The 19,798-nt window shown below is 41.3% G+C and overlaps 6 protein-coding genes across 9 annotated transcripts in view; 3 read left to right on the plus strand and 3 right to left on the minus strand.

The window, feature by feature from the left end:
• LOC6583110 (brain-specific angiogenesis inhibitor 1-associated protein 2) overlaps positions 1–8,580 on the plus strand; it is a 36,122-nt gene extending 27,542 nt beyond the window's left edge. The window contains exons 3-12 of one of the 2 annotated variants that reach the window (XM_015162740.3): positions 2,837–2,912; positions 2,997–3,080; positions 3,164–3,225; positions 3,437–3,634; positions 3,709–3,774; positions 3,842–4,051; positions 4,131–4,344; positions 4,415–5,073; positions 5,130–5,281; positions 8,501–8,580. In XM_015162740.3, the coding sequence (XP_015018226.1) occupies positions 2,837–2,912; positions 2,997–3,080; positions 3,164–3,225; positions 3,437–3,634; positions 3,709–3,774; positions 3,842–4,051; positions 4,131–4,344; positions 4,415–5,073; positions 5,130–5,281; positions 8,501–8,540 (1,761 nt within the window). In that variant the 3' untranslated portion in view covers positions 8,541–8,580. Of the gene's footprint in view, positions 1–2,836; positions 2,913–2,996; positions 3,081–3,163; positions 3,226–3,436; positions 3,635–3,708; positions 3,775–3,841; positions 4,052–4,130; positions 4,345–4,414; positions 5,074–5,129; positions 5,282–6,374; positions 8,390–8,500 lie in introns of those variants that run through there. The other variant, XM_002008752.4, reaches the window with a different exon arrangement.
• Positions 8,581–9,160: 580 nt separating this feature from the next.
• On the minus strand, positions 9,161–10,898 carry LOC26528425. 2 transcript variants are annotated; one of them, XM_015162741.3, is made up of 3 exons: positions 10,369–10,898; positions 9,604–10,310; positions 9,161–9,540 (listed from the first exon to the last, which is right to left on the minus strand). In XM_015162741.3, exons 1-3 carry the CDS (start codon positions 10,793–10,795, stop codon positions 9,502–9,504), a joined length of 1,173 nt encoding a protein of 390 aa, XP_015018227.1. In that variant the 5' UTR covers positions 10,796–10,898; the 3' UTR covers positions 9,161–9,501. The 2 variants fall into 2 exon arrangements, with proteins under 2 accessions (XP_015018227.1, XP_043865691.1); XM_044009756.1 differs by having other exon boundaries at positions 9,604–10,898.
• Positions 10,899–11,466: 568 nt separating this feature from the next.
• LOC6583111 (putative Dol-P-Glc:Glc(2)Man(9)GlcNAc(2)-PP-Dol alpha-1,2-glucosyltransferase) lies at positions 11,467–13,316 on the plus strand. The gene is made up of 3 exons (XM_002008753.4): positions 11,467–11,688; positions 11,760–12,230; positions 12,298–13,316. Exons 1-3 carry the CDS (start codon positions 11,536–11,538, stop codon positions 13,021–13,023), a joined length of 1,350 nt encoding a protein of 449 aa, XP_002008789.1. The 5' UTR covers positions 11,467–11,535; the 3' UTR covers positions 13,024–13,316.
• Positions 13,317–13,402: 86 nt separating this feature from the next.
• On the minus strand, positions 13,403–16,348 carry LOC6583112 (protein wntless). Its single transcript, XM_032731156.2, has 3 exons — positions 16,256–16,348; positions 14,681–16,197; positions 13,403–13,934 (listed from the first exon to the last, which is right to left on the minus strand). The coding sequence occupies exons 2-3, from the start codon at positions 15,987–15,989 to the stop codon at positions 13,555–13,557; spliced, it is 1,689 nt and encodes a 562-aa protein (XP_032587047.1). The 5' UTR covers positions 15,990–16,197; positions 16,256–16,348; the 3' UTR covers positions 13,403–13,554.
• Positions 14,001–14,668, minus strand: LOC26527567 (V-type proton ATPase 16 kDa proteolipid subunit). The gene has a single exon (XM_015162742.3). It carries the CDS (start codon positions 14,512–14,514, stop codon positions 14,032–14,034), a length of 483 nt encoding a protein of 160 aa, XP_015018228.1. The 5' UTR covers positions 14,515–14,668; the 3' UTR covers positions 14,001–14,031.
• Positions 16,349–16,663: 315 nt separating the features above from the next.
• On the plus strand, positions 16,664–19,010 carry LOC6583113 (uncharacterized aarF domain-containing protein kinase 5). Of its 2 annotated transcripts, XM_002008755.4 has the most exons (5): positions 16,664–16,907; positions 16,971–17,819; positions 17,878–18,043; positions 18,107–18,455; positions 18,518–19,010. In XM_002008755.4, the coding sequence occupies exons 1-5, from the start codon at positions 16,893–16,895 to the stop codon at positions 18,816–18,818; spliced, it is 1,680 nt and encodes a 559-aa protein (XP_002008791.1). In that variant the 5' UTR covers positions 16,664–16,892; the 3' UTR covers positions 18,819–19,010. The 2 variants fall into 2 exon arrangements, with proteins under 2 accessions (XP_002008791.1, XP_032587256.1); XM_032731365.2 differs by lacking the exon at positions 18,518–19,010 and having other exon boundaries at positions 17,878–18,047; positions 18,107–18,212.
• The last annotated feature ends 788 nt before the right edge of the window (positions 19,011–19,798 follow it).

Below are 19,798 nucleotides of genomic sequence, written 5' to 3' on the forward strand. Positions count from 1 at the left end.
TAATTGCGATAGGACTAGCTCTTAAAGTAAGTCATGAAAGTAAACACTCGAATAAATGGAAGCTATATACATAGTATGAGCCGCGCTCTGACCTTGCTTATATGAAGTTTGATTTTCAGTTTGATTTCCAGTTTGAGTCTCAGTCTGAGTGCAGGCATTCCCACGCCTCAACGCTGCGATTTGCGGCTAATAAATTTTTTAACAAATAAAAATAATGCTGAAAAAAAAAAATTGTATAAATATTATTTTGAGCTGGTGTCTCAACTATTTGACATTCATTGTATCTTTTACGTTGCATACAAAAACTCAAATTGTTTTCGTAAAGCAAAATATTTGTGTTTTGTTATTGGCTCTGAATTTTTGACAGTTTGTTGCTAATTGTGTTTATATTTTGGCTGGCATGTACAGGCGAGTACTCACAATTTAGTTATGAGTGCTTTTCTTTTGTGCTGCTCGCTTGTGCCGTCAGGAAGTCGGTTCTAGGCAAAAAATATTTGTTGAAATTCTTCAAGGGGCTCGTAATTAATTATGCTCGAACAGGTTCGCCAGCTCCGTCTGTCTGTCTGTCTGAGTGCTCCATGTCAAGTGGCTGACAATAAAGCGCTTTGTGAGTCACTCACAGCATTTGGAGCCGTTGTTGCGTGTCAGCGATTCAGAGGTTTGGCATTGTCTTCAAATATAAATAGAGAGAGAGAAAGAGAGAGAGAGAGAGAGAGAGCCAAGCAGAGCCCAGCCCAGGATTGCTCTATGCACTGCCCAAATAGAGCTGTTGTCTTGCCCTTCTGTTTGTTTGTGTTGGGCTCGAGCTGATCTCATTGCGACTTCAATGTGACCAAATAATTTACGTCACCTGAGAAACGATAAGTGCAGTCGCAGCTGTCATTGTATGCAAATGCATTTTTGTCGCTAACTCAATTCATTATTATTTAAGTGCTTGTTTATTGCATTTCTAAGTTATCTAACTTTTCTGTGCGCTTAGCAGATTTTTATTGACTGATTACATGATTCACCGGCAAATTTCATGTTTTGTCTCGAATGCCGTCATTAATCTAATAATAAATTTATAGTACACATAGAAATGATAATAATGGGGAAAAAATCAAAAAGATATAAATATTTAGTTTAATTATTAAATTGAAAATGAATTAAAAATAATATTTAAAATATATAAAAAAAATAAATTAAATTAAATATATACAAATATATATATATTTGTTTAAAGTTACATAAAATTTGAAAATAAAATCAATTGAAATATTATAAAACATAAAAAATATAAAATCTATTTAAACTACTACGAAAAAGAAAACCAAAAATGTAGAATTTTAAGAAAAATATTTGTTTTTTATATAATTTACATATGCATATTGTAAAAAGTGAAATAAAATTCTTATATTTTATATAAATATTATATAAATTAATATATAAAAAAAATTAAATGAAAAATAGAATATACAATTAAAATGTCAATTAATAATTTTTATTATAATATACCAGAAATTAAAAAAAAAAATAATTATACATAATTTTTAAATATATTGTATACAACAATAACATAGAATATATATTTATTTTACATATTATTTGCATATACACATCAAATATTGGAAATTGATGTTTTTAAGAAAGAAGAGTAAAGAAAATTTTAATTTTCAATTTTGATTGGGTTTCTATTCAGTTTCTCATCCCCTTCCCATTACTTCTAATTTTGCTAATATCAAAGGTCAATTCGAGTTCTGCTCAGTTGACTTGCATTGCTCAACGCTAAAGCGTAAATGGCTTTGTTTATTAATTAAACTTTATCTATTAAGTATTGCACTAAACGGTTAGCTTGCTGTGGCTGCCCATGCAGAAGGCATAATCAAATTGAAGTTCCAATTAAATACCAATTCAAGGCGGATTTGTATTTCTGTGGTTTATACAACATTTGAATCTGACTTTAATCTGTCTGCTTATTTAGATTATTAAGCGAAGAAAGCTGTCGCAATGCTCTCACAGTGAACACATGATGACTAGATTACTGTCGTTAAGGTGCTGCGGTGGCATATGCCTAGTCGACCCATTCCATTCCATTCACCATTCGTGTGGCCTTAGCCAATGCGCAGGTGCAGTTAGCACGGTGCGACTCCAGGCGTCGACTCTCTGCTCTCTGCAGTCTTTGCTGGCGGCTTACGCGGAACTAATGATGTATATGTCTTTTGTGTTGACCACAATAATGTTTCTTTTTGTGTGTTTCACTTGGCTTATACAACGAACTTTTACTACCCGAAGCGAGTCGTGAAAAACCATTACGACAGATAGACAGGCTCGCGAGAAATGCACAGCACAGTGTGATATGAGACATGGAATTAAATAAAATATTGGTGTACCTCAAGCAAGACACATGTATGGCATATACCCTTTATATAAGATACAACAACTTTTTATATGCACTTTAAAAAAGTTTTATATGCAGGGAAATTCATTCCATTTTGACAATCTGTACTGAGCTCATGAAGTTAAAGCTGCAATGTTTTATATATTACAATACTTTAAAAAAAAACTTCAATAATACATTTTATATTAATATATAAATATTAAGCCATTTGTGTATATCAGAGATATCGGATATAAAAAGTTTTCTATTCTAAAAATAAAAAAAATAAGCACAGCATATATACCCTCTTTGCATGTATACAGGGTAGCAAAAACAAAGCATAATTGCCGAGTTAAATGATCTGTCGTTAGGAATGCGATATGGCAGCTCATAAATTATATTGTAATTAATTAACATATGCGATCACATCACAATATTTATTCAAGCAGCATTAATTTGTTTTAATCTATGCAATTGCAGAATATACTCGATAGATTCAATCCGGGTGCCAGACAGCTAATTGCGGCGGGCAAAAGTTACCTGAAGGCATTGCATGGTAATCATCATATAGACTATATACTCGACTGGCCATATACAGTTAACTAATTTGTAATGCATTTCGTGCCACTCCATGCAACAGGTGCCGCAACAGCCTCGCGTCTATTCAATGAAGCATTGGCCAAGATTGCGATGAACGCGCAGCAAAGCGGAACGGGCGATATTGGTAAGACCTCACGGTGAAAGAATGCAATTGAGAGTGAGATTCATATTTAATCAACGATACTCTGAATCCATAATACAATGCAGGTTCAGCTTTGATGAGCGTTGTGAATGTCAACAAGGAGATTCAGGATCAACAAATGAATATTGTAAGTGCAGTAAAAGTAATATAACATGAATAGTTCATGAGAATCACATAGAAAGACACTCATACGCATAGTCTCCGATACTCACTCTCGCAATTTATTCCTCTGGCATACTCTCGATCCCACACACACACACCCACACACTAACTCTCTGCTAGTCCCATTCCATTTCAAAATATCCATATAATATATACGAAACTTCCCTTGCCTCCAGCTGAAAGCCTTCTATGTTGATCTATTGGTGCCATTGGAGACAAATTTGGAGAAGGACACAAAAGTGGTGCAGCATGAGCAGAAGAAGTTTATGCAGCAGCACAAAGTGCGCATGGAGAGCTACCAGAAGGCTGTCTCCACAATGAAGAAGCAGCGCAAGAAAAAGGCCACGCCCGAGAACACGGAAAAGGAGCTGAGAGTAAGTGTATATACATATAGTCATGCTGGTCTTCGATTGCCTTAACGATCACGATCACACGAATATTATTTTAGAGCCTACAATTGTTGGAGGATCAGAAGAAGAAACTCGATATATTTTGTGATCAGAGCTATAAGAATGTAAGTTCGTTGCCTAAGTCTTTTGTTCGACAGCTGAGCATAAGCAAAAACTCTTGTACGCACACAGGCCATGACACAGGAGCGTCGTCGCTATGGCTTCGTCTTGGAGCGCCAGTGCTCGATCGCCAAGCACTGGATGGCCTACCACACCACCGGCAAAACAGTAATTGATAATAATTTCGAAAATTGGCAAGAAATTGCCGCTTCCCGTGAGATAATACCGCCGGCCGCATACGAGAGCGGCTACAGCAGCAGCAACAGCAATACGAGGCGCCTGGTAAGTCCCTGTCCCCAGCCCCCAGCCCCCAGCCCTAGCAGCTCTCTTAGTCTGTCCGTCTGTCCATCTGTCTTTCCAGGAGCGCATCAAAGACGCTGATGATGAGCAGCTACAGAGCCAAGGCATGGGCGCTCAGCTAAAGAAATCGCGCAGCATCGATGCCCCGTACGGAGACATGCGCACTCTGCACGAGCGTGAAGGTGGCTCGGGATCAGCGCTCTATGGACAGAATTCCTTGCCGCGTGCCAAATCCGACTTCAATTTGGCGCTCGTTGGAGCTGGACCTATGACAGGTAAACTAACTCACCTGGCCTGCTCTATTTATCTTTATCTATATCTCTACCCGGCCCTCCCATATTGCAGGCAGCAAACACAAAATAATTGAGGAGCAGCTGCCGCTCTGTGAGGTGGAGCGTGGGGATCAGCGTCCACTGGTCAAGGCACTGTATGCCTATATGCCTTCGGGTGAGAATCAGCTGTCCTTCGAGGAGGGCGATCGCATTGCCCTGGTGGGCGGCAAGGCCAAGGGCTGGCAGTTTGGTGAGAATCTGCGCACGCAGCACTTCGGCTGGTTCCCTGTGGCCTACACCAATGCAGAGAGTCTGGAGGTGGCGCCATCTAGCGGACGACGCTATGAGAACATGCACATGAGCTACGCCAGCAGCGGACTGCGCAGCTACCATGAGCAGCAGCAGCAGCAACAGCAGCAGCAGCAGCAGCAATACGAAGCGCAGATGGAGCTGATGGACAACGAGGCCACGTACAGACGACGCCGTAATCACAGCGCCGAGGAGTCCTCGCCCACGCGCATGTTCGGCGACACCATCAAGCAGCAAAAGAAGTACCGCTCCGGCTCGGCAGCCAATCCACGCCCCGGTCCGCCGCCCACGCTGCCCGCTCCAGTCCCGAATGGCCAGAGCCAGAGCGCCCGTATGCTGAACAGTTCGCAGAGCTTCTGCGCTGCCAACGGCGTGCCCGCTGCCGTGGAGCGACGCAAGCAGAAGCTGCTGAATGGCGCACAGGTGAGCACATCGAATTGCACTGACCGAATTCTCCAATAATTGGCCTGCCTCTGCAGAGCTCCATGAGCCAGCCGTCCACAAAGTCCGCAGCGGCGGCAAAGACCTCGCTGCACAGCAGCAATGACAGCGGCTTCGCCAATGAGCCGCCGCCACAGCCCGAGGTGGACTACTCCGACGAGGAGCCAGCCACACAGCGTGTGCCCATACGGTAAGTGTAATAGCTGAGGTGGATATTAGCCATGTGTGTATGTGTGTGGCATTGATAGGATGCATATTCTGCATTAGAGAGATTCGCTTGAATAATTATTTTTATGTTATTCGATTTCAATTTCATCTTTGACTTTTACTTTTATACATTTCTTCGACATCTGAGAGCTTTAGGAAGTACCAAATCAGAATATAGGAATTATTTTTACATTTTCATTTATTTATTTTGTATACCTTGAGTCTATGGGAAATGGGAATCAGAATATAATAGAGTTATTAAATTGTATGTAACAGCCAGAAGAAGGCAATGCGGGCCCTTATAAAGTATATATGTATATCCTAGATATTGATGACGAGCTCAGTCCATTTAGCCATGAATGAATTGTCCTTAAATGTCAACAAATCTGAAACGAACATGAATAAGAATTCAAAATTACTTTCTTGAAAGGATTGTTTCAGCTAAGGCTACCCATTAAACAGAAGGAGCTAAGATTGATAAGGGCTCTACCTAGAGTTGAGGGTATATTCATACCTATACTTGCTAGAACATAGATAAATACTTTAAGGATATTTTGGTTAATTATTCTTATTTTATTTCTGATATCTAAATATTTTGAAACACAAAAATAAGTAAATCCCCATTTTGAATTTAATAAGTTTTTAATGGAATCATTTATTATTTTATTTTCATAAATTTGAAGTAGTTCCATTTTGTAGTCCAACTAAGTTTTAAGCAGTTGAATCTAATTTGAATAATTTGTATAGACTATCAATGCCCCACCACCAGAAATATATGTATGTATGAGTGTATATAAACTTAGCATATGTCAATATCATTGCCCACTCGCTGCTATTGTCACTAATCTGCGCACCCATCGTAACCTCATCCGAATATATAATATATGTTTTATATGCTATTAAGAACCTTATTTATTTTCGTTTGCTCTTTTATTGTTCTTTTGATTTCATGTATCATCATTATATACTTTGTTGCCCTTCATCATTGTCGCATCCTTTGTGTTAACCACGCCCGCACACACCAACCGCACCCACGACTATCCGCTTAACCCACCAATAAAAATAACACCACGAAGGCGACGCGCGGACACCAACACCCACACGGTGCCCAGGGATGTGGCTTCGTGGACGCTGAATCGTAATTTCCGTAACAGCGTGGACAGCCAGATCGATGACAAGAGCTTGAACCGGCTGAGTCGACAGAGCGGCGGAGGCATCGGTGGCAAAATGCGATACGATCTGATTGCCTCGGACGATGAGATACTGCAGGCATCCAGTGCAGGCTTGAAGCGCACCAAGTCCTTCTGGAAGTTTGGCGGAGGACGCACTGAGGATATCCTAGCTGGCATGTCGCTCTGGCAGCATCGCGACCTGGTTGCAGCGCCCAATATGGAGGAGATGCGGGACGTCGGAGCCCTGGACGAGGATCGAGAGCGTCACAATCACAGCAATGGCAACGGCACTGGCACGCTGACCAAGTCGCAGAACTCCAGCTCGTCGCAGGAGAAGCGTGGCCGCAAGGACAGCATCACCAGCACAGAGATCTATGGCGACGATGATGAGAACATCTATGGAGTGAGTCCGGCTATGCCGCTACAAAAACAACAACAGACGCAGCAGCCGCAGCAACAGCAGCAGAGGAGCAGCGGCTATACGCCCAAGTCACGCATGAAGATCATGAAGACCATTGAGATTGATATAGAGGAGCCGTCGGAAAGCGAACGCTTGAGCACCATCCGCCGTAGTCAGCAGCAGCAGCAGTCAGATTATGGCCATGGACACCGCAAGCTGGACAAGCAGGGCTCTGGCTCCGCCTCACTGGCCTCCTCCACGCCGCAGCACAAGGCCCAGACGCTCACCCGATCGAAGCCATCGCAGCAGCAACAGCACCAACAACAGTTTCCCCACTCCACGGATGAGGGCGACAGCGATGATCATGGCACGTTGAAGATGAGCGACGTCAATAACTTCTTCGATGACATGCAGCACGATGGAGGCGGCAATTCGGGCAACGGAGGAGGCGTTGGCAATCATGGCCTGGTCATGAAGACGCTCAAGCGCAAGGATATACTCAAGCAGTACTACACCAGCGAGGATGAGTCTGAGGCAGAGATCAAGTCGACCAGCTCCGACCCCTATGACTGCATCGTGATCAATGATCATCTGGTGCGCAAGGATGACAAGCTGAGACGCCGAGAGCATCAACACCATCAGCAGCAGCAGCAGCAAATGGAGTTTCACACGTTTCGCTCATCCACATCCACGATTGCGACCAATACGCTGAAGAAGTCCAGCTCCAAGGATCAGGACAGCACGCTGACCCGCAACTCCACAGCTAATGCAGCTAATGGGGCACCAACTGCCACAATTCTGCCGCGCACGCGCCTGCTCAAATCATCTTCCAACAACAACAGTAACAACAACAACAGCAACAGCAGCAACAACAACCACAACAACATCAACAACATCAATAACAACAACAACAACATCAACAGCAGCGCGACACTGGAGCGCAATCTGAAGGCGCACGTGGGCAACAAGAGCTACGGTCCGTGGTACGACTTCTGGGACCAGGAGCAGCACGGCATTACCAGTCAGAAATCTGCCAGCGCCAAGCTGAAATAGCTACCAGGGGCAACGGGCCAGGAGCAAAACAAATTGCGGGCTCTGTAAGGAGTTTGTAGTTTCGCCGTTTTCTTACCGGAGAAGAAAATGCGCCGAGCGTGACGGCGATTGAGGAGAGCATGTGAAATAACCAAGCGTGATTCAATTCCCAGTGAAACATTAGAAATAAGCACTTAATATTCTATTTTTGAACTCTTAAGTTACCAGAAATCTGATCAAAAATGTATTTAAATAATTACTAAAACTATGATAAATCTCTTCCAAGTGCTTCCAAATCTCTGTTATATATATCAAGAAAAATTCAACTATGCTCCAATCATCAATCGCCGACTGCTTAATACTCTTTCAGGGCTCACAGCGCGTGAGAGCTTCCATTATTTTGGTGCCTTGCATAACGCACAGTTTTAAGCTAAACATAAACACATAAACCATATATACATAAATATACCTATATTATATATATATATATCTTTTTTTTTTTTTTATTTAGTCATAAGCTCTTGCATCATGTTACATTCTCTTAGCACACACAACAAATGAAGGGAGTATATAATAAATGTATTTTATATATTTGCAGCAGGCGCGGTATTTATCGCAACTATTCCATGGGCTACTGAAGCCAACACACAAATTACAATCCCGTAGACGGTATTCCACTAAAACACACAAAATCCACACTTTGTAAAAGTCGCTTACTAGCCCTGTCTCCACAAGTCTCTGTGCCTCCCTTATAAGCATAAATGTATTGTACAAACAAGTCTGTAGTAAGTGCTCTGCCTCAGTAGTAACTAGAGTAGCATAGCATAGCTGGCGTGCAGCCTGGTTCTACTCGCAATGTTCGTTCATCTTTGCAGCGCCTCGCAATTCGCCACGATCAAGTTGCGCCACACGAAGACTAACGATCGATCCGCTCCAATGATATACCGGAGCGTCAACAAGTAGCAACGAATGCGCAAGGTGGAGTTTTTGTTATGATCAGGACAGCTAAAGGTTTCAGCTACATCTACACACACACAGACACTCGAACACAATTAAATCCGAACACAAAAGTAATATAAACCTTATATATATATACGCCCGACAAGCTGCGAGGATCGCGTCTTAGTTCTTAGGCTGAGCAGCTGGGCAAGGATTCTTGGTAGTCATTAAGTTGTATTGTTTGTTATTAAAAATTATTATATGTTAAAAATATGTAAATTCAAATATTATGCCGAATAAAAAATTAAAATGGTAATCATTCAATCTGGAAAATTGCGTCTTTAATATATCTAATCTATATACAATATATTGATTTAATTAATATTAATTTTTATGACATTCTTATATTGCAGTCGCATGCCGTTTGAATAACAATTTATTTTAATTTGACTAAATACAATTTATTTCCTATCTATTTATCCTCTTATGCTATTAAACTAGTTCAATCAAACTAAAAAATCAACTGACGTCTTTTTATGTCCTGAATCCATTGAACTTAAAATATCAGGCAGATGGAGGCGCGACACACCCCATATATATTCTTCATCAGGACGCAGGAATCAGGATATTGGGCAGTCTCGACTAGAGCACTTCTAATTGTTATTCTTGGCGTATTACCTTTAAATAACTATTCATATTCTGCAATTAGGAGTTATATATTAATTTTTAAAATTGATTTAGACTCAATGCGAATGAGCTTACCTTGTCTAAATTTGTACAATTGATGCCCAGCAGAAGTATTAATGGCTCCTGTTTGCTTGGATCTCGCACTTGTTGCAGCAATTTATAAGCCTCAGCAAGAAAATTTGAGCCTAAGTTTGGTAAATCTATTCTTAAAACATTTAGCTTCTGGCAATGTTTCATTATATCTAAAACCAAGTCGTCGATAGGACTACAGTCTGGCAGCTGTATAAATAACTCAGTGAGCTGATTGAGAGCAATCAAAGGTTCCAGGCACTGTGGATCTGTAAGATGGCAATCCAATCGCTGCAAACTATTTATACGTGCAATTTCACAGGCTTCTGGATAGCCAAGTCCAGGCGCATTAATCGTTAAGGTGTGCAGTTGCTGGGATAGCTTGGAGGATATTGCTTTTACTAATGGTAGCAGAGGGCAGCAATCCTGTTGCTGGCCATTGCCAAAGATATGTAGCTCCCTTAGCGCAGGCAGTTCAGCCAGAGGCACGTACTCAGCAGCCTTTTGGGTCATGCGAAAAGTGAGCTCCTTAACACACGTTGAGTGCCGCACAAGATCCTCAAGAGTTGGCCGAATGGATGCATCATTGAATAGCAACACGCGTATTTTCGTATGGTTTTCAATGAATTCCATGAGCGGGTCTCTACTGTGAGCCGATTCCCTAAGCAGGCTTTCACAGTCGTTGAACTGATACACACTATCAATAACGTTATCTGAAAGAAAGCTATAAATAAATATCTCAATGGATTACTTTTTGTTTGGGTAACCAACTATCTTGATAGGTGGCAATTCCTTGCATCCTTGGCAATAGCTCAAGAGCTCGCAGGATACATTCATAAGTCTTATGTGATTCATTTTCCTTAATCCAGAGTAAAACACGTTCAAGTGCAGACATATTTGGTAGGATTGCCATGAACTGTGCTAATGGCGCCCCACTCCAGTCGAAGTTCCTGTTCATATTTATAGTTAAATGCTTTACATGTTCACTTATTTGTCGCAGTAACAACAGCTCTTGTTGAAATCCTTCAGCGCTTGTTTCTCCAACCTCAAGTCGAGCATATATGTATTTACGATAATTCAGCCAAACGTTTCGAAAACGTGTGCAAACTCTTGCGAAGCTCAGGTGAGTATCAATCGGAAGACATTTAAATAAACACTCAATGCAATCATCATTAAGATCTAAAATAGTTTTGCTCATTTCAAAATACTCTCAAAACCGAAAGTAAAAACATAAACAATGTAGAATGCACTCGCAGAAAGTATATAAGCAACAGCTGTTTTTCAGACAATGTGACCAGACTTCAATTTCTGCAAAATATTGTTCTTTTATAGCAAAAAAAAAAATTACTAAAACATATTTCTCAAATACCTGTTGCTATCATTTCCTATAAATTCAAACAAAAAGTTTTTGAATGAATGATTTGAAGCAGTTTGAAAAAGCTCTGTAGTTCAATCAAAATACTTAAAATTAGAATATGTGATTTATAAATTTTACGTCTCAATGTATTCAAAGGTGTTTAAGGTATCTCTATTTTTTCCAGTCCACTTAATGCACTTCAAGTTTTACTTTAGGGCTATATAATTAATTGCAACTTTAATATTAATTGTTTTTCTTTCGAATGCGATTTGTAGTTTCGCCAGAAATAATTCTTTTCAATTTTATACCCCCAATAAAACTAATTTAAATATTCTTTAAATCCCTAATGAATGTTGCTTAATATAATTTTTATTCATTTCTGGTAATTGTAAGCAGTTGCAAATTTATCCCGCAACAAATTTCAAAATAACAGATCTGTTAAAGAAAGGTTTTGGTATTATTAGGAATTCTAATCATAAAATACCAAAATATCGATAAGTTTCCAGGCGATAAAATTATTTAGATTAGCCGGTTCGTTGTGCAGAAATAAACAAAGTGTTCTGATCAATGGCCCTGTGAAAATGTCGTTGTCCTGGAAATTAGTACTGCCTGTGGGCTTTGTATTATATTCGTTGCCTCTGTTTCTGCGCGTAAACGGTACAGCTGAGTACATCATCGACGAAGAATTTCATATACCACAGGGCTTGGCTTTCTGTCGCAAACAATTCGATGTGGTATGTAAATGCAATTGCAATTGCAACCATGACAACAGAATCAAATCAATTGGCAATTGCAATTATTATAGTGGGACTCCAAGATTACCACCTTTCCGGGCTTATATCTCATTGCGTTGGTGCTGCAGCCGATCAACTGCTGCACAGTCACGGGGCTCCGTCTACTAAGCCTCATTGGCGCTGGCATCAACATTCTATTGCTCTACAAAATACGGCGTCGAACGCTGGCAGGCGTAGGAGGCAATGCTTATGCGGCGCATGAGGCAATTACAATGTCTGTGCTGCCTCCACTCTACTTTTTCAGCCATTTGTACTATACTGACACGTTGGCTCTCACCATGGTGCTTTTGTTCTACAACTATTGGCAACAGGAAGCTCATTTGCCCGCCGCTGTGTGGGGTGCTGCAAGTGTGCTCATGCGCCAGACCAACATCGTTTGGGTCTGCATGTGCTGTGGCATGACTGTTCTGGACACCGTTGTGCAGCAGTGCACGAGATCTTGTCCGGCTAACGAACGACCGGTACGCCTATTTAGCAGCAAGGTGCGCAACAATATCTGAACGAACTTCTATAATTTTGATTTACATATTTTAATTTCTTCTCTTATAGCTTTGGCAACAGCTGCTAGGCAGTCCGCAACTGATTTGCAATAGCATTTTAAGTGTTTTGGCTAAATGCTGCTTCTACGCCTCCATTATATTACCCTTCATTGGTTTCATCTGCATCAATGGCTCCATTGTGTTAGGCGACAAGAGCGCACATGAAGCTACTCTGCATTTACCACAGCTCTTTTATTTTTCCATTTTCGCCGCTGGCTTTGGTATCTCCAATACACTGCGACAACTTCGATTCGCATTAGGACTGCTGCGACGTCATTTAGTGCTCTCGATGTTGGCCACATTGCTCATAGCCACGATTGTGCATTACAATACTGTGGTTCATCCTTATCTGCTAGCTGACAATCGTCACTACACCTTCTACGTATGGAGTCGCCTCTACGGCCGATTTTGGTGGTTCCGCTATGCCATGGCGCCAGTTTATCTACTGGCTTTGACTTTGCTCTGTTGCGGGTTAAGGCATATGTCCGATAGCTTTAAGCTGATGTTTCCGCTGGCTCTGGTGTTGGTGTTGTGCTTCCAACGTCTGCTCGAGGTGCGATATTTTTTGGTGCCATATATAATCTTTCGGCTGCATACGCGACCCGCTCGGAAGGGCTTTGCCGAGTGGCTGGAGCTGGGCGGAAACCTGCTCCTGAATGTGGTTACGTTCTACGTGTACTTAACAAAAGAATTTTCTTGGAAGAATTATCGCACACCGCAGCGAATTATATGGTAGAGAGGCAAAAAAGATCATTTAAATATTGCTTTTCTTTATTCATTTGAATTACTAATGGAGTAAGAAATTGCTCTACGATTGACAGTTGACAAGATTTGATATTGGTTGTATGTATATAATATATATCTCAATGTTCTGTTTAAATGTTGTGCATGCAACCATGAGCACCTTAAAAAAGTTCGGGTTCGATTATAGAGTCTCTTAAAGGCTAGTTAAAAAGTTTTCCATATATAGATAATACTGCCGAGGCATACAGACAAAAAATAAATAAGTACACGCATTTACTACAAATATCAGTAAAACTTTTGGACTTGGATATGACACTACTTTGAGCATGCAGAGAAAATTCTATAAAAATACATTTATGAACGCTAATGAGTAATATTAATATATATATATAAATGTTTTGTTAAATGCAAGAAATTAGGCAAGAACTGTTACTGGAAATTATAATACTAATGTTTGCTCGCCAAACACATATCTAAGAAATAGTTTGGCACACAACGGAAAATCATAAAACTTGGCCAGTTCCTAATCGAAGGCCACCTTGCGCGTAAAGGAGGTGAGTGATGAGATTTCGCTTGGGTTCGAATCGGAGGGCAGATTGCTGAATTCGATTTCCTCGCTAGCAGCAGAGGCGACAATATTCTCATTAGATTGGGTCGTCTCGTCGCTGTGACGCATTGTCGGCCATTGCTTGTGACTCGGAGCGTACAAGATGAGGAGGGCAAAGATGTAGATGTTCCACATGCCATAGACGCCAGTGAGAAAAGCGGAGGTCAGCTGTATTTCGATATCTTCATTCCACTTCCAATGTCCCTCGGCCATTTGGCCCATTATGAAGCCGGCGACGGTCAAACCGGCGCACAGCAAAGTGGCCAGCATAAGGAATTTGAAGCGGTAGATAAGACCTACAATAGACAGATCTTCCAATTGTAGATTATAACATATCGAGATTACGTTCAAAAAAGTTATAATTAAATTATATTCATTAATTATTCGGCAGTTTTATTTGGTGAACAAATAGATGGCTACAATGAGCCCGTAGAGACCTAATACTTCGGCAAAGATGAGTATCAAGACGAGACCAACGAAAAGTTTCGGCTGCATTGCAGTAGCTCGGATGCCAGCATCGCCCACGATTCCAATGGCAAAGCCGGAAGCCATTCCCGACAGACCAACAGCAATCCCAGCACCCAAGTTGAGGAAGGCCGTGAAGCTGCTGTACAGAGGGGAGAGCGAGCCGGCCAGCAGGACAGCCACAACCAGACCATAGATAGCAATAATGCCAGCCATAACAACTGGTATAATCGCTTTCATAATCAGCTCCGGATGCTTTATCGACATCGAGGCAATGCCCAAGCAAGACTTAGCCGTGCCATAGGCGGCCCCCAAAGTTGTGAACACAATCGCCGCGGTTACGCCCATTACACAGAAGAAGCTGGCGTAAATCGGCTGATCCATTGTCGCCTCTGGAACATGTTTGGCCATTTTTATGAAGATTTCAAGTGAACTATTCCGTTGCTAAATTCGATTTCGAATGTAATAATCGCCTACTATTTGATATTTAGGTTTTAAAAATCCCGTAACAGGTAATAAAACCAGTGGCATAACTAATATTTTAAATAATTGGTTTTCACTTTAGCTTTCGACTTACCCTCGTAGTGCAGTCGACGGGCTTGGGACATGGATGGCAGCGATGTGCGCTTGTCGCCAATGTCCTTGAATACCTTCCAGACCATATAGCAGAGGAAAAGAAAGTAAATGCCAGCCGAGACGCCAGCAAGCACAATGAAACTCATGGCCACTTTAGCGCCCAATGGCGTTGTCCAGATGGAGTAGAAGGGATTCCGCAGTTGCATTCCTCGTTCACAAATGTCAAACACGAAAAGCGAAATGCAGCCGACAACAACTGCAGACAGGTGCTTCCAGTAGCGTGATCGTATGGTCGACTTATTGGGCGAATCCTGTATCAACATATGCTCGCCGGCAAAGACCAGCCAGAAGGACAGGAGCATCGCATAGAATATGCCCTGGCGCACATCGCTTAGTAGAAGCATGTACGGCATTTCGAAGCTCAACGTAAGGTATTCCAATGGCAGATTCAAGAAGCTAAGAGCGCCGCCTAGATACAGCAGCATGTACTCCAGCAGTGCAGGAGAACGCTGGAGTATGTGGACACGTCTCCAAAACCACACCATTATACCGATGATGAAGGGAAAGAGCACGCTCTTGAGCAACAGCCAGACCTGTGTGAAGCCTCCATTCTGATGTATGGCTGTCAATATGATATCGTGCATGTGTCCGAATTGGAGATTTAATCGCTTTGGTGTGTCCATGGGAAATCGCAAATTAAGCAGATAGAAACTGTGATGTAGTGCACCCAGTTCGAACAGAGGGATTATGTCGCAAGTGTAAAGTATTTCCTGAAGGCCGACGTGTGCTGCACGGCAATCCAAGAAGCGCTTCTCAATGCTGTGCGCATAGGGCTTCCAATCTGCGTCTTCGTCGTTTTTGTTGCGATATGCAAGCCGTGTGTCAATTGTCAGTTGAAGCTCTTTGGGGGGCTCCCGCAACTCCGACGAGGAGTCGTATGCAATGTCCATTTGAAGCACTCCGATGAGATTTTGCTGCCAACGGGAGTAGTCGAGCGTTCGATTGTCTCGTGGCAACGGCATTTGAAACACATAAACCAATTGATTGGCCATCTTCAGTGGATCCTGCTCGATGTCTATATCCTGAACGGAATCACAAGCGCCGTTACCTCGTGAGTACAGAAAAAAGCTGGTATCATTCTGACGGCCAGCAACATCCCGGCATTTGATGCCCATCACGATCTGATGGCCAGCAGGTACAGGTGCATACAAGCCACCAATCAGGAAGCAAGCCACTTGACAGAGCAGCAGGCTGCTGACCAATATGGACAGCTTGCGTCCGCTTAAATTTTCAAGTATGGTGCCCGACATGGCTTCTAGTGTGTACCACTCACTGTAAATATCTAAGACTGGCTCTTTTTCTGCTGCTGCTTTGCTAAAGTAAACAAATGGTTTATATTTTAGATACCACGCTATAAAAAGAACTGACTCTGTCAGATGTCGGCGAAACAAACAAAGCGGCGTTCGTATACACAAATGGCAGAGATGTCACCTCATGCGTAGTTAAGTATGCAAGCAGCTGGTGGTCACAAAAGCACATTTAAGTGAATCCAAATAATGTAATATTTTTATCTTACTTAAATATAACGCTATTCATCATTTTGTGCAGTGCTATACAGAAACTTTTGAAAAGAATTTGTTTACATTAAAAGAGCTGACATCTCTGAATCATCATCACGCTCGATAGTCGCTAAATACCGATAGCAATACACCAATATACAAGAAAATAGGGCTTGCACACAAATGTTATAATATTGATATTGCTTTAAAAAAAATATATATATATTGCATTTAATAAGAACATCGGAGATATAATACACTAATTTGGTGCTACTGTAGCATCTGATTCCAAATTCTAGTAGCACTCAATACTTGTTGGGCTGGAATTTAAATTTGGAATTTGAACGTGTAATCGATAGTTGTGCAATGAATCCTTACAGCCGAAGATAATCGATAGCTATCAGACTACGTCAAATAAACAGATATATATTGTTCAAAATGTGAAACTAAATAGAATGTTTAAAATCATGCTCTAATTTCGGTACATCAAACATATATTATTTTATTTTAAAATTGTGAAATTTATATTTTATGTAAATTAATTTTGCTAAATTTGATAGTTACTGTCATTAACATTGTGCGGGTATGCAACAACTGCAGATATGCGGTGAACAGCTGTTTGGCAATGTTTAAAATAAAAGAATTCTGTTGGAAATGCTACAAACACCTGTAAGTGCATAAGCGTCATATTTATAAAAACATTGATGTATTGTTTGAAAATATTGATTTCAGAATTTACGATATGTTAGCAGGAAACTGTGGGTGCCGAGACAATTCCATAGCAAGCGTTCCACAGCCCAAAGCCAAGTTAGATCCCATTTCAAATGGCGTAATGTGTCCTACGTAAGATTGGGAAGTCTGCTCGCTTGTGCCTGCGCTATTGGTTACGATGGGGTTGTCAACGACTTCACATACTGTGGATCATTTGTGCGCTTCGGGAGGTCTCTGAAGACCGCCACACTGATAGCCGTAGATTATTTGGGGCTGAACGAGATTGATCCAGATTATGAGCAGAAGAGAAAAGTGGTGCATCAAACCAGTGCCAACCGTTTATTGGAAACATGTCTGCTTAATGGTGGTCTCTATATAAAAGTGGGCCAGGGATTTGCAGCCATCAATCATATATTGCCCATTGAATACACGGAAACATTGGCAAAGCTTCAGGATAAATGCCTGCCAACATCAAAGGAGGATATACAGAAAGTGTTTCGGAAGGATTTTGGCAAACTGCCCGAGAAGATTTACAAGGAATTCGACTACACACCTGTTGCGGCAGCCAGCTTGGCGCAGGTCTTCAAGGCGAGATTGCATAACGGACAGCAGGTGGCTGTGAAAGTCCAGTATAGCGATTTACAGAAGCGGTTCATCAGCGACCTGGCTACGATTATCTTTCTGCAGGACTTAATTGAGTTGATTTTCAAAGACTACAATTTCGGTTGGATATTGAACGATCTGCGCAAGAATCTTGTTCAAGAGCTGAACTTTGAGCAAGAGGGTAAGAACGCAGAGCGCTGCGCCAGGGATCTTCGCAATCTGAGCTACGTACATGTGCCCAAAGTGTATTGGGGATTCACCAAGAAAGTAAGATTTATTTCATCAAAATATTTGGAATTTTTAATAATTTAATTTAATATTTAAGCGCGTGCTTACCTTGGAATGGATTGATGGCGTTAAAGTTAGCGATTTGGCGAGCATTAAGAAGCTCGGCCTTAGTCTAAAAGACGTTGATCAAAAGCTTTTCACAATGTGTGCTCAACAAATCTTTAAATCGGGGTTTGTCCATGCAGATCCCCATCCCGGCAACAGTGGGTAACCAAAGAAACGCTTCCAACTATCACAGACATAAACATAACTCTCTCTCCATTTAGTATTTGTGCGTAAAAACAAGCGAAACGGCAAAGCGGACATTGTAATACTCGATCACGGACTCTATGAAGAGATGCCACGTAGCGTGCGCGTCGCTCTGTCTCAATTCTGGGTGGCCTCTGTGCAGCGAGATGAGATGGGCATGAAGGCCGCCGCTCGTAGGATGAATGTTGTCGATTATATGAAGTTTGCCTCAGTGCTTTTCCAACAGCCTGTGACAATTGAGGGGCCGAGAATACGCAGCAAACTCACGCAGGAGGACGTCGATCATATACAGAAGGTGGCCAAGGAACAGTTTGAAATAATTATGAGTACACTGAGGGAGATGCCGCGCTGTTTGCTCTTTGTGACGTGAGTGCATTGCTCCTACCGATCTAATCTATTTATAATAACGTATGATTCTATTCCTCTAGCCGAAATTTGAATACTGTTCGCGCCATTAGTAATATGCACGGTGACGTGGTGGATAGACCCTGCCTCATGGCACGCTTTGCACAGCGCTCCATCTATGATCACAGTAGCCGATCGCCGCTGGAGTACTTCAATTGGCTGACCCGCCGCGTCTACTTTGAATATTGCTTGTGGATATCTGCATTTAAAATTCGCTTGATTGATTGGTATTTGAATTTCTTATATCTGGTGGGGAGAGCACCAGAGGGCGCTAGGTCTTTAATGAAGGATGCTATGGATCAGGAAAAGCAAGTGCTGAGGTAGACAGTGACCGACTTCATATTATTATTAGATAAGCATTTTGGTTCGGGTATCAATTTTTTGCCATTTGCTTTTTAACGACATTCGGATATATGAAAATATTTCTTTTTTTTTATATAACAAAATCGTGTATAATAATCGTGTAATAATACCAAATTGTAACATAATAAAAGCCATTTGAAGCTATCAATGTAACGGACATTTATTTTAATTAAATTGCATCACACATGTTCCAAGGTTGATTTGAAACACAACTTGTTAACCAGCTAATCGATTATACATTTCAAAAATATGAAATAATGAATAGCCGAATTTGTGTACTCTGTAAAATCCAGCTAAACTGAGCTACTAGGCCTGTATATGCTTTTCATATAATGGAGAGTATCTGCTTGTTAGGCAGCCAAAAAACTAGACAATGGCTGCAGCGACATGTGTACATCATTCAAATAACTCGTAATGTCGACTATTAAGCTGCACACATATGTTCTCATGGCCCCCGCCAACCCCACCACGAAATAGGCACAAATGGGCGCCAACAACTACATATTTCCGGTTGTGCGGGCCGCCATGGCAGGCTTCAAACATGCCAAAAAAATCTTGGCGCCCAACTTTATTCTCCCTCTCTGTCTCTCTCTGTCTCTATGTCTCTTTCCCTATATTACTTTCACTTCTCCAGTCATATGTATATGTATATATGCAGCATATCGGATATCGCGTGGAGCACACAGAACTAAATTCAATTCAATTTCATTTAAAGTTACTTTCGTTGACTGACAGACGAGTGAGCCAAGTCCTCTGAAATTTACCCGCACAGTGGGCTAAAACTAATATATATATATGTTAGGGAATATTTATTAAAATTGTAGATGATAATATTTATATTTGAATATAGTATTTCATGGAATGAAAATTAATAAAATATATAATAGTAAACATATATACATAAAAAATATGAATTATGGAAAGTTCAGGCTCAGCTCTAC

Source organism: Drosophila mojavensis, unplaced genomic scaffold (assembly GCF_018153725.1).
Source record: "Drosophila mojavensis isolate 15081-1352.22 unplaced genomic scaffold, ASM1815372v1 contig_74, whole genome shotgun sequence".
NCBI classification, from domain to species: Eukaryota; Metazoa; Arthropoda; class Insecta; order Diptera; family Drosophilidae; genus Drosophila; species Drosophila mojavensis.